This window comes from Thunnus albacares, chromosome 18 (assembly GCF_914725855.1).
Source record: "Thunnus albacares chromosome 18, fThuAlb1.1, whole genome shotgun sequence".
NCBI classification, from domain to species: Eukaryota; Metazoa; Chordata; class Actinopteri; order Scombriformes; family Scombridae; genus Thunnus; species Thunnus albacares.
The window spans coordinates 28,239,145-28,252,272 of NC_058123.1; the positions used below are offsets into that span (position 1 = coordinate 28,239,145).

The 13,128-nt window shown below is 40.4% G+C and overlaps 2 protein-coding genes across 3 annotated transcripts; both read left to right on the forward strand.

The window, feature by feature from the left end:
* The first annotated feature begins 234 nt into the window (after positions 1 to 234).
* Positions 235 to 6,642, forward strand: uap1l1 (UDP-N-acetylglucosamine pyrophosphorylase 1, like 1). Of its 2 annotated transcripts, none has more exons than XM_044334474.1 (10): positions 235 to 513; positions 654 to 942; positions 1,851 to 2,055; positions 2,226 to 2,401; positions 2,530 to 2,702; positions 3,218 to 3,411; positions 4,513 to 4,653; positions 4,764 to 4,949; positions 5,941 to 6,007; positions 6,222 to 6,642. In XM_044334474.1, exons 2-10 carry the CDS (start codon positions 663 to 665, stop codon positions 6,306 to 6,308), a joined length of 1,509 nt encoding a protein of 502 aa, XP_044190409.1. In that variant the 5' UTR covers positions 235 to 513; positions 654 to 662; the 3' UTR covers positions 6,309 to 6,642. The 2 variants fall into 2 exon arrangements, with proteins under 2 accessions (XP_044190409.1, XP_044190410.1); XM_044334475.1 differs by having other exon boundaries at positions 235 to 458.
* Positions 6,643 to 7,621: 979 nt separating this feature from the next.
* On the forward strand, positions 7,622 to 13,128 carry zdhhc12b (zinc finger DHHC-type palmitoyltransferase 12b). The gene is made up of 5 exons (XM_044333949.1): positions 7,622 to 8,104; positions 9,069 to 9,208; positions 9,657 to 9,749; positions 11,143 to 11,309; positions 11,397 to 13,128. Exons 1-5 carry the CDS (start codon positions 8,008 to 8,010, stop codon positions 11,710 to 11,712), a joined length of 813 nt encoding a protein of 270 aa, XP_044189884.1. The 5' UTR covers positions 7,622 to 8,007; the 3' UTR covers positions 11,713 to 13,128.

Here is a 13,128-nt window from a genome sequence, read left to right on the forward strand (position 1 = left end):
TACTTTCCACATTTGATGCCTAATTTGGTAATAAGTGCGTGTAATTGTAGTTAATTATCTATTAATTATATTTTAGCTGAAATGAAATGAACATTGAATGACATTACCACCTTGGGTAAATGTTTTTTTCTTGGTGTGAAATTTGGAGACGGTCCCTACGCAGCTAGTTATTGACGCGTAACGGCAAGGGGCCGTAAAGCGTAGAACGTTTGATGCCGTCTGTAAATATATTGATATATTGTTACATATATATTGTTACTTTATGCTGCACTGACTGGTTTGAATATCGGGCGGCATCAGCTGATGCCGACGCTGAGTCAGCACATTTTAACCTCTGGTCTAATGGCTCGGTGCAGACTGACAGGAAGTCATTTTTTTTCAGAAAGCTATTTCAGACATGTTTGTCCGCGTGTGTAAACCTGTAGCAGCATAAAGACGTCTTTCATTCGGCTGGAGAAGTATATCCTGTTATATTTGAGTATTACACCGCAGGATCCTTGTTTGGATCCGAGAGTACGGTCACGAGTTGCTCATGACACACAGTCATTTCCTCCAAACTAGTAGCCACAGTCCTACAGTACCTTCATCCTACTGGCAGAGGGAAGTTTGATGTGTGCATCTGTTGATTTACTCCACGGTTTGCTTTGTTACAGAGAGACAACATGCTTTCTTTGGAGCAAGTGAAGCAGAGTTTAGAGAGAGCGGGACAGGCTCACATCCTGCAGTTTTGGCCGGAGCTGTGTGAAGAGGAGAGGGACAGTTTTCTCCTGGAGCTGTCTCAGCTGGATCTAAAGGGACTGAAGGGTCACTGTGATGGGGCTGTGAGGGCTGCAGCCTCCCCGCCTGACAGCCTGGACCAACACATAGAGCCAGTCCCTCCAGAGTTCATCGGCAGCGTGAGGAAAAGTGACAAAAAGTCTCTTGCAGAGTGGGAAAATGAAGGTGAATTTCAACATCACCGGTGCAGTATTTTAGAGGGATTACGGTAATTTGTAAATTGCGAAAGTGTGTAGAATAAAAGAAGAGGAAAAGTCAGATAACTGAATAACAAATAACAACATAACAAACAAGACTTTGTATTTTTGTCAGATATGTTAAAACTGTTTCCCTGCTTGCTGATCTCACCACTAATACACATGAGATTTATGAAAGTGTGTTTCTGCTTTGCAGGCAGCCATTGTCTCCCTGTTTTTCTTAACACCATGAACATTTACTTGTATATACTTAGAAATGTCTTGAGATTAATCAATTCATCCTGAACATGTATCACCATCTCACATCACATCTTGCAACAGGATTAACCGGAAAGTAAAAAAGAAGAAACAACATTTCCATTGCTTAAAATAAAGTGTTTTTTCTATTTTTACAATCGTCATTTTGTGCAAGCATGCATTTAAATGTTGGTCTGAAGCTTATATGAGGCTTCAGCAGTCTGAGTTAGTCATATCAAGTGATTTTGTCCCCCATTTCTTCCATTATAAGTGCATTATGAAGAGATCTTCTAATGGTCAGTATGAACAGGGGGAATGATAACAGCAAGAAAAACATGTTTCAGTGTTCATTTGGGCTCCTGACTGTTGTTTTAAGACACACTTGAAAAACTGTGAACCTGTCCTTTAAACCACTGAACAACTCTACCACAGTATTGTGAAAGCAGTCATAAGTTAAAGGTTAATAGCAAGCTAGTAAAGTTTTATAAAAGTTTTCACTTTAAGAGTATGTCAAAGGGTGATAGTGTTCTATTAAGGCTGTTGTAAAGTTTAAAGGCCTTGATCACAAATTAGTAAAGTTCACTTACGTACAATACATCCTACTGTACTATTGCTCATAGTATTACTATTTTTTGACAGGGCTGTTGCAAATCTCACAGAATCGAGTTGGAGTCCTGCTCTTGGCTGGCGGTCAGGGGACCCGTCTTGGCGTTCAGTATCCCAAAGGGATGTATAACGTTGGGCTACCAAGTGGCAAAACCTTGTATCAAATACAGGCAGAGCGCATTCACAAAATCCAGGAGCTGGCAGACGCCAAGCATGGTTCAAAATGCACCGTTCCATGGTAAGACTATGATGAACCTTACTCCACTACTCTGATCATTTGTGGAATATAAGGTGATAAAAACATGGCTGTCATTGCCTCTATGACTAACCTTAGAGACGTTTTATGAGAAGATTATAGCAAGAAAATATAATCTTAAAACTATTGTGTGTACTATTGCAACTCCTCAGGTACATAATGACCAGTGAGTTCACTCTGGCTCCCACTGAGCAGTTCTTCAAGGACAACAACTACTTTGGTCTGGAGCCATCAAACATTGTTATGTTTGAGCAAAGGATGATCCCAGCAGTCACCTTTGATGGAAAGGTCATCCTGCAGAGTAAAGGGAAGATAGCCATGGCCCCAGGTAGGTGCATATCAGCTCGGTCACAACATCCAGCAACAAATACCAGTGGAATCATCAGTGCTTTCACTTAATGCCACATATATATGTCCAGGATAGTTTGTTTCAAAAACCACTGCACTGTCTGTCAGATGGGAATGGTGGTCTGTACCGGGCGTTGGTGGAAAACAAGGTGCTGGAGGACATGAAGAAGAGGGGAGTGGAGTACCTGCATGTGTACTGTGTGGACAACATCCTGGTCAAGATGGCTGACCCCGTGTTTATTGGGTTTTGTGTTAGCAAAGGGGCTGACTGTGGAGCCAAGGTAGAGTAATATTAGACAGTAGAGTGCATGAACTTCAGTGAAGTGGAAGTCGCTAGCCTGACTGTCCAAAATTTAAAAACATACCTACCAACACCTCTCAGACTCACTAATTTACACATTATATCTTGTTCGTTTAATCTGCATCCACACAAAAATGTAAAACGAATTTGCAATTCTAGGAAGTTTCCTGCTGGTACTATTTCTTGGCAAACAACAGCTGAATGCAGTGACTTTCCAGGAGTCCAGTCATCAGCGCAAGGTTGCCAGGTTTGGTGCTGTCCAGCTTGAATAAAGATCAATACTAAACCATGTGCTTACCTGTAACTGGACATGCTGCACAGTAATACAAGGTGGATGGATAAACTGTTGTTCGCCAAGAAATAGTTACAATACGTAGAACTCTCCTCAACACAAACTGTGATTTTTACATTTCTATGTATGTATGGTATTTCCACTCTTTATGCTAAGCAAGGCTAATCACCTTTTCCATACCTAACACACATCTTATGTGTCAGGTGGTGGAGAAGGCATACCCTGCAGAGCCAGTGGGCGTGGTTTGCAGGGTGCAAGGTGTTTCCCAGGTGGTGGAGTACAGCGAGATCCAACCAGAGACGGCTGAACTCCGAGGACCTGGAGGGGAGTTGGTCTACAGTGCTGGAAACATCTGCAATCACTTCTTTACCAGGGCTTTCCTGCAGGACGTGGCAGAGTAAGAGCCTTTATTGTCACATACGGCACGTGTTGGTAGGATACTTCTGACAGCACAACATGGGAGTCATAGCAAATCAAATTACACTGATTTGAGTGAAAAGAGCCACAGATTAGGGGGTTACAGAGACATAGATGACAAGAGTCATGAGTGAACAACAACAAATTTGACTGCCATTCAGTTAATTTGAGAGCGCACAAGCACAGATTTGTAAACATTATCAGTTTTGAGCCAGCCTGCACAGAATAAATATAGTAAAAATATAGAATTACCTTTCATATCTATTAAGCAAATCACCTGGATTTGAAAACAAAGCAATAAAAAATGTTGAAAATCAGGTTGTACTGTATATAATGGAATGGGTTTTTAGTCATTTACTGTTAACACATTTAGACTGTTATAATTCAGACACCAGATATTCTCTTTCTCGCCATTGAGTGGTTAAAAAAAGCCATTGTCCCAGGTTTAATTTTATTGACAAAGGGATCTAAAAGAATAACTTCAATAACTTCCAGGTCAACCCGAGCAGTATACGCTTTGCTGTCAGTTTGGGCTTGTGTATTGGACACTCCCCTAGTTTCTCTACCAGTCTGGGACAACGATTGGCCTGAAGGCACATGACCATATACCCAACCCATCTTTGTAGGTGCCCCATTGGCTGATATGTGTCTGGATGTACATGATTGGTTGTCTTTTATATATTTTTTTACCTTTTTGATTTTTTTTCTGCTTCATACATATCCTATTTAAATGTTTGCATGATGACCCATATGAAGGCCACAAGCCGAAACGCTTTGGTCTAACAATAAAGTTGTTCTATATACTACAAGTGTTGCAGAAGTTCTGACCTCTTTAGACTTTTTTCCCTTCTCAGTGCATCTTGAAAGCAGGTGAAGTTGTGCCAGAAACTAATCTACAGTTTGAGTTTGTGCTCACAGGATTCAGACTCTCATAAGTGAGAGTAAGCAGGGGTTTTTTTGGCTTATTGCTAGCTCAAATGCTCTTGCAGGCTTTAAACATCTGTATCTATGTTCCTTTACATGCTGTTAGGTCCTGTAAGTTTAGTTTTTGATTCCCTACTATGTTTTTGTTATCTTACAGGAAATTTGAAAGCCAACTGAAACAACATGTTGCAATGAAGAAAGTGCCCTTTGTGGACACATGTGGCAATCAAGTCAAACCCACCAAACCTAATGGCATAAAGATGGAAAAATTTGTGTTTGATGTCTTTCCATTCTCAAGGTATTGTTCATTATTATATTGTTTTACTGTACATAAAATGACTTGGGTCATAACATTGTGTCTCTACAGCTAGTTAAAAAGTTAAAACATCTACTATCTGTCTTTGGAAGGAACTTTGTTGCGTTTGAGGTTGAGAGGCAGGATGAGTTCTCCCCTCTGAAAAATGCTGACGGGGCAGCCACAGACAATCCAACCACCGCCAGAAACTCTTTGCTAGCTCAACACTGCCGCTGGGCCATAGCTGCAGAAGCCACACTGCTGGATGAACATGGGAATACCCTTCCTCCTACAGCCAGGTCAGAGGCAAATGTTCTATTTACACCCTGCAGCAACAGATTATGTCAGAACATGAACCCTAACCCTGGTCAAAATGTAAGAAAAAGTCCATTTATTCTGTTCCCCCGGGTTGGTTGGGGACTTTTTTCACGGCAGACAATTTGACTACTCAGGAATAATGTTGGGAAATATGCCTTCTAGCCAACAGTTAGATGAGAATATTGATACCACACTCATGTCTTTAAGGTAAATATGAAACTACAGCCAGCAGCTGGTTAGCTTAGCTTAGCATACAGACAGGAAGCAGGGGGAAACTGCTAGCCTGGCTCTGATCAAAGTGAAAAAAGATCACATACCAGCACCACTAAAGCTCACTAATTAACATGTTTGTATAATATGCACATAAACTGAAATGTAAAAATGATAAGAAGTAGTTTTATGGGGAGTTAGAGCTGGAGCTGTTTCTTGGCCGGGTGCAGTGACTGGTTGCCTGGCATTTCTCATTTGTTTATTTTCCCCTCATTCTCCACTTCCTGATCTAAATCCTTACTGTGGTGCTATTTGGTGGTAGTTTGACATTGTGGTAGACAGTCCACAAACAAAAATGGATGACATCAGAATAATATGAAAGATGCTGTAATCGTGTAAAACAACTCTAGTGCTCTAGTACATAGTGGCTTTAACTATGAGGGGAACAAAATGCAGATCTTACTGTAAAAAGAACTTTCCATGCTGGCCATGAAGTGATCCCTTCCTAAGGGGACAACACTGTAACAAATGACGTGGGACAGTCACAGTCCTAGTTCTGCACAAAAATTCATTCTGAATTTGAGCCAAAGCTAATAGGTGGCTTCAGCAGACTTGACAACCCTTTTTAGTACAAAATTCCTACTATGGTGATGAGAAATGATACACAGCAACCAATGGCTGTTTCACTTTGCTTGTGGGTGTTGTATTAAGATAGACTGAATCTATTCTTGAGATCTAAAAATATGTGTTTTTTCCCCATAGTGTGTCAGCAGGAGACAATCCTCCAGCACAATGTGAGATTTCACCACTGGTCTCTTACTTTGGAGAGGTAAGAACACTTTATAGTGCCACAGGCCAAAACACATTGTTGGGTTACAGTGTTAAACATATAAAGCAGTTATAGGTTGTTCCCTTAATTGAAAAAAAAATATTGTTTTCATTTTTAGATTGAGATTATTCAAGACTATTCGTGGACAGTGAATATTCTATTCCTTCTTCAATAAGCTGCTGTAATTGAACTTCATTCTTATTTCCTCTGCCAGGGCCTGGAGCCGCTGCTTAAAGGGAAGACACTGCCAACTCCCTTCATTCTGGATGAAAAACGAGCCAAAGAGCTGCAGGCTCTGTAACATTTTTCTGATGAATGAAATATTATGTGATGGCAGTAGAGATCCCACTACAGTGGAGTACAGTATGGAGATACAACCCTGGATGGATGTGTTTTGGTAGTTTCAGCCTGAGAATGTGCAGTTGTTTAAATGAATATTTGAACAGTAGGCCTGTGTGAAGATAATCATATCAAACTGCCATGTCATGCATCTCATGTAATTGTCACTTTGCCACAAAGCATGTGATGTGATCACTTGAAAACAAATGCTTCAAATAAGGGACTCTATGATCTATGGGAATTTATATGAACATTGTTTTGTTTTACATGTAACAAAAAATATAATCAAAATACATGACCTTGTGTCCTTCCCTGATATTTTTTTAGGAAATTATGGTGATTCTTCTCTCTTCTATATTTATTACCTTTTTAATTTTGAAAGGTCCACAATTTCCAGAAGTCAATTTTCAATTGTTTCAGGATACGTATGAGAATGTTTCATGATATTTATGAAGGAAATGTAGTTAACTAAGCCCAACAGCTTCAGTAGAAGGTCTGGGCTGTGGAGCTGTGAATGATCCATACCAGCTCGACATCTGTTTTGATCAATATAACACACAAGAAGTTAATTAATAAAAGCAGGAAAAGTAGTAGATAACAAAATGAGAGATGGAACATAGAGCCTTTACTGTGATGTAAAAGTTGATGGGTTTTAAATTAGCATGATTTCAATTGTGTACCTTTGGGTCCAAAGTCTGAACTGACAGAGCAAGACAAGTCAAATTTATTTGTATAGCACATTTCAACTACAAGGCAATTCAAAGTACTTTACATAAAACATAAAAAGCATCAAGACAAAATGTAAAAGGAACATAACGCAATACAAAAAGACATTTAAATACAATTACAGTTAACAATTAAAGAGAAAATAAAAATAAGCTAAAGTAGAATGAGACAGATAAAACAGGAGAAAATACACAAACACAGAATTTTAAAAATAACTTAATTTGAAATAAGTAAATAGAGTGTAATGAACGTTATTTTCACCTTTTCAACTTGCCCTTTGTAACAGTGAAATGTAAATTAAATGTAACTGAATGTAAATTCCAATATTAACTATCTGACATTCTTACAGATAAACATATATCATCTACCAATCTGAAAAAGCTGCGTTTTATCCTCTACTGTCATTCCTTCACTCATCCCCATTCTGTTTGAAGTTAAGTGTTTGCATGCCAGAGGTGAACTAACAGCAGTACGTACAGTACGTACAGCACGTACAGTACGTACCTGTCCCTCCCGGCCACCCAATCCTGGACTGTCTCGTGATCGACGCTGGCCAATCACACCGGACACTATATTAGGACGACAACACAAAACAAGTGCATCGAAGCGGACGGTTTGCGTTAAAATTACAGATTCGGTGTCAATATAGTTATTAGGGCCTAAATAAAACGCTGACATTCATTAATTATGTTTTTTGACTTGCATTTAATTCAATGTTTGGTCCAGTACCGCGAAACAAATAACTCCAACGTCGCAGGCTTGCTCAGACGGTCCCAATATTGCTAACCGTTAATTCTCTGACGACATTAACTGTTAGCTCGCTTGCCGACAGGACGCGCTTGGTCTCTTGTTGTACGCAGGATGCCAGTTGTCACTGTACACTGACCGTCCTGTCAGTCTGCAGACTGCGATGGATGCTGTAACATGCTAGAACCATGTTCAAAAATGTTTTCGGCTCAGGGTTTCTGGTGAGAACAGCTCATGTGATTCTGACATGGGTCATAACGTTAATACTCTTTCTACATGATACAGGTAAGCCTGTCACATTCCTATACATCATAACGCATTATAGCACTAAACTACATCATGTTCGCTGTAGGTTTAAAGTAATATTTAATATATAACATGTTGAATGACTAATTCTCCATGTATAACTAATGATGATGCCATAAATACTGATGTGAGCTGAGTAAGAAAGCTGCTGGCAAGTTGACATTTACACTATTTGTAACGACGCTGAAGTTAGCTTCTGATTCGAGGTTAAGGGGAAAGTTAAGCTAAACATAAATAATGATATTTAGCGGCTGATTCTCCGTTTTTTCACCACTTGTGAAAAAGTGTTAGACATCTTAGCAAAAGCCGTGACGCTGATTAAACACAGATTTGTGAACCTTTACTTGGCTTATAAAAACACAAAAAAGGGCGATTTCACTGCTTTTTTCCCCATCCAGACCACATTAAACCAAGCCTAAATCAACCACTATACTTAGACTTGTCAAATCTTAATCATAATCTAGTCCAGATTTGACATGTCTAAATATAGTGGTTTTAGGTCTAGACTTGGTCTGATGTGGTCTGGATGGGAGAAAAAGCATGACTTTTTTAAAAATTTTTATCACAAATAGAATTAAGGTTTCACAAATCTGCAACTGTATTCTAATGAGTTCTCTGGAGTCTCATTGGTAATCTAGTCTAGATTTGACAAATACAGTGGTTTTTAATCTGGGCCTGGTTTAATGTGGTCTAGAGATATGTCAGTGAAATCACCCTTTTTTTTCATAAGTGGTGAAAAATGGAGAATCAGCTGCTAAATATCATTATTTATATTTCCCTTAACGTCCCACTTAACCCCAAATCAGAATCTAACTTCAGCATCGTCTGTCAGCAGCTGTAATTTTTGAAATGAACTTTGCGTGTGAGGAGCCTGTAGGATCCTAGCTGGCCTCTGATGTGTTATTGAGTTCAAACCGTCTCTCTTGTGTGTTTTCGGTTGAAGAGCTGAGGAAGCAGGAGGAGACAGGCCAGCTCGTCCAGCCGGTGCTCTTCGTCCTGCTGGTGTTGGTGTCTGTGTTGCTCTACTTTGCTGTTTCTCTGATGGACCCTGGGTTCATCTTGTCTGATGACAGCGATTTGCAGGTGAACAGTGATCCTAATGTATATCTCTATCATCACACGTACAATAACTCTTTGTTTGTATCAGGAGTCAAAGGAGCAGCTATAATGGTTTGACAGGGACTAGGAGCAAGGCAATTGAATAGATGTTTCTGGTTAAAAAACAGTGATATTGACTTATGTTTAAAGATAATGCTGTGTGTGAAATATATGAATATAATTCATAGTATCCTGGAGAATGTTAAGCTGCTTCATTTGCTAATTATTTAAATATTAAAACTGTTCTGATAAACAACTCATGATAAAGACCCAGGAGTATGTGTGTATCACACCTGTGGGGAAACACTGAAGTAACAAACGAGCACACACTAGAACATACAAGCTAAACAGCAGGTGATGGAAAAAAAAAAAGCTTGAACTGAAAACGGGCAGTAGGCTCCCCTGACCAGTTCTGTCTCCTGTGTTGTGCCAGTTCACGCTGGGAGTGACTGAGGAGCAGCAGGACATGATCCCACCCACTTCCAAATCCCTGCGACAGCGGCGCTGTGGCCACTGTCTGCTTCAGGTACGCCACCCGCCACCGTGTCAGCAGGCTGCTGTGGGCTCATGTGGTTGGTTTTTTTTTTCAGGATGACACACTTTCACAGATTCAGAAGCGAAAGAGTGTCAGAGTCTGTTGATATTTTTGTCACTGTGGGTTTTTTTTTTGTACTTTTCACGAAAAATTCTGCAGTTTTTTTTTTTTTTTTAGGAGTCACTGATTGTGTGTGTATGTGGTGTTTGTAACTTGTCTTTGTGCTAGTCTGCCTCTCAGGATGAAATGTGACACTTGAAGTTCTACAGTACTTGTAGGATCCCTTAGTGGTATAGAATAACAGATGGGTTGCCAAGCAGCACAGTTCTATGTTACACACCTGTACTACTCCAGTCCACACAAAACATCCTATGATCCAGGAGCAGGAGTTATTCACACAGGCAGCTCTTTATGTACAGAGATATGTCTGTATGTTGTCTTTCGCTTTAAGGTCACAGTCTATAATCCAAATGTAAACCCAAGTTTAATCCGACTATGAAAAATCAAAACACAGGATTGCAAGCTGGTATAATTCAGATTGATCGACAGTCTTTTACAACAAGACAACGACTAAATCTAATGCTATTTAAGATTTTCAGTTATGAGCAGCTGAGAAATGATTTCAACCAAAACATTAAGAACTTGTGAAGCCACTTCCATTGTGGCAGAAAAATCCTAACTCAAGGTGCCTTTGCCGGAGCTTTCAGCCACATCTCACAGTCTGCATCAAAGGTCAAGAATGAATCTTGATGTTTCAACATAAATGTACACTCTACATACAACCCTTTAGTGTCTCTGTGTGTGGAAAGACACATCAGCACCCAAAAAAGCTTCATCTCTGTCCTGATTTCTGTTCTATATCTCACAACTGAGGATGATCATGAGCCTTTTTCGTTTTCTTAGCAGGCAGCTCTTCCTCCTCCTCCTTACACTGAGATTAACATGCTCTATTTTTTTCTCATGATGGAGCTGTGAACGCAGAGATGAGAGCTCTCCAGCTCCCTGGATGCTTTGTGGCTGTGTGTGACTTAACAGATGGTTCATATGGCTGTTTTCCCAGGACAGAGAGTGCTGTTCCACACTCCCAAACATTCTCCACTGAGACTCAGGTGCACTGTGGCTCAGTGAAGGTCTGCAGCTTCAGAAATGAAATTAGAACATTTTTTCTGCACTGATGAGCAGCAGCAGCAGCTATTTTTCACACCGATGGTCAAGATGAATGAGCTTTACAGAAGACTGGCCAGGACTACTTCACATCACACCTGACCGATTAGTCAAAGTGTCACAACAACAGAGTTTAACTTGTGTGGTTTTTAATACAGATGTTTATTCATGTGACAGAAAAAAGTGTCTTTCTAACTACAATGACCTTTATTTCAAGCAGCAGCCAATGAGATCAAAGCACTGCCAGACGTGTCAGCACTGTGTCCGGCGTTACGACCATCACTGCCCGTGGATCGAGAACTGTGTGGGCGAGAGAAACCACCGCTGGTTTGTGCTTTATCTGGCCGTGCAGCTGCTGGTGCTGCTGTGGGGTCTGCACATAGCCTGGTGAGTAACACCCTATTCAGTGAGACCGTCTCCGCGGTCCATGATGTCACCGTTCACCAATCGCAGCTTCCTTTCTCGTTTCCTCAGGACGGGTTTCAGCTACGTGCCCACCTGGCAGCTGTGGCTGCGTACTAACGGCATGCTGCTGGCCGTCGCCATGCTGGTGGCTCTGCTCTCGCTGATCGTGCTGCTACTGCTCGGCTCCCACCTCTACCTGGTCTCTCTCAACACCACCACCTGGGAGTTCATGTCACGCCACCGCATCTCCTACCTCAAACACTGCGGTGCCGACGAAAACCCGTTCGACCGCGGCACCTTCCACAACCTCTGGGGTTTCTTCTGTGTGTGGGGCTCGGTGGTGTGGGAACAGGTGTACTTCAGAGAGGGCAGCGACCAAGTCTAGACTGGATTCCACTCATTAACAACTTCCCAAAAACCTTTCTGGATTGAGGAATCACATATGACCACAAAGTTGGGCGATAAAACTATCCTTGTGTGCAGGTTACCTTTATATAGGCACTTGTATTGTTGTGCCATAACTTTGTAACACTTCCTATCTTCTTGAACATCTCTCCTGTCAGTGGTTCTGTACTGCAGCACATTGCTTACTTGTGTTGTTTTGTTTTTTTTTAAATCTCTCTCGCTGTCAATACACTACAAATTGTCCCAACATGTGCCCAGAAAGAGCTTCCTGCTCCTAGTTACCATCTGTGTGGACAACAGGTTACCAGCACTACGTCGCTTTTCTCCTCGTCCCAACTGTTGTTTGCAATCATTCAAGTATAGCATTGCCCTAAAAATAGGAAACCATCCACATTATCTGCAGGCACTTTACTGCTGTGTTTAAAGGCTCTGAGTGAAATCAGTCATAAATCCCTGTTGACTCAAGCTTAGTCTTTGTTGATGCACCCACATCCCACTTTGACCTCACTCCTGCTTCGCCCCCACTGGAACGACATGCTTTAACTCACATGGTAATCCCGACTGATGGACTGTTAATCAATTCTGAAGTTTACTTTTTTTTATATACATGTCAAATACTGCATTTGAGTGAAAAAAAGACTTGTTTTAGATGCATGTGTAGACAATCTTGATCTATGGTTTCTCTCTTCTGATTTTTTTAAAATTGGTACATTTGTCATTTTTAGTGTAGAAAGTTTTATTGTTTCATGTGATAACTTGCTGTATGTTATTTACTCTACAGAGAGGTTTACAGGGTCCACTTGCTTCAACAGCTTTTTGTTTTGAAAGAAAAAGCTGTTAAAGTGAGAGAACGACACATTATTTATTTATTTATTCAGCGAACCTGAGCTGGTTTGATATTTGAAGGTGTGAAAACTGAAGCGTACTGTTCCTTACATTTAATCTAACCATGATGTACAGGATGCTTCGACTTTCAACGGACAGCATTTCAAGCTGTTTTATATTGTAAATCATTTTTAAACTATTTTGAACCAGAAAACGGCTTTAGATTTTTGTATTGACTGTTTTAACAGAGTAACTCAAAGAATACTGTGGAGCAGTAAGAGGAAGTAGAGAGCTTTGAGTGCAATATATACAGTAGTTTGGTATTTCCATATGAGCTTTTCCTTGTGCAATAGTAACCTTGTAAGAGAGCAATAAATGTGGTGATACGTTTAATGTACAGCAGTAGTGTTGGACTAAATGCAGATTGCCTCCAGTTTGAGCTGTGGTTTATATGAATTAACATTTAATTCATGTCGTGTACTTTTGAAGTTATATGCAATACTGTCATGCAATGTTTTTTACTACTTTGAAAATACTGTATACATTAATAAATAAATGTTTCATGAAAACA

Coding starts and splice junctions, on each gene's coding strand:
- zdhhc12b (XM_044333949.1), top strand. CDS start 8,008: ATGTTCAAAAATGTTTTCGGCTCAGGGTTTCTGGTGAGAACAGCTCAT. Junction 8,105..9,068: donor ACTCTTTCTACATGATACAG/GTAAGCCTGTCA, acceptor TTTCGGTTGAAG/AGCTGAGGAAGCAGGAGGAG. Junction 9,209..9,656: donor CTGATGACAGCGATTTGCAG/GTGAACAGTGAT, acceptor GTGTTGTGCCAG/TTCACGCTGGGAGTGACTGA.
- uap1l1 (XM_044334474.1), top strand. CDS start 663: ATGCTTTCTTTGGAGCAAGTGAAGCAGAGTTTAGAGAGAGCGGGACAG. Junction 943..1,850: donor TGCAGAGTGGGAAAATGAAG/GTGAATTTCAAC, acceptor ATTTTTTGACAG/GGCTGTTGCAAATCTCACAG. Junction 3,412..4,512: donor TTCCTGCAGGACGTGGCAGA/GTAAGAGCCTTT, acceptor GTTATCTTACAG/GAAATTTGAAAGCCAACTGA.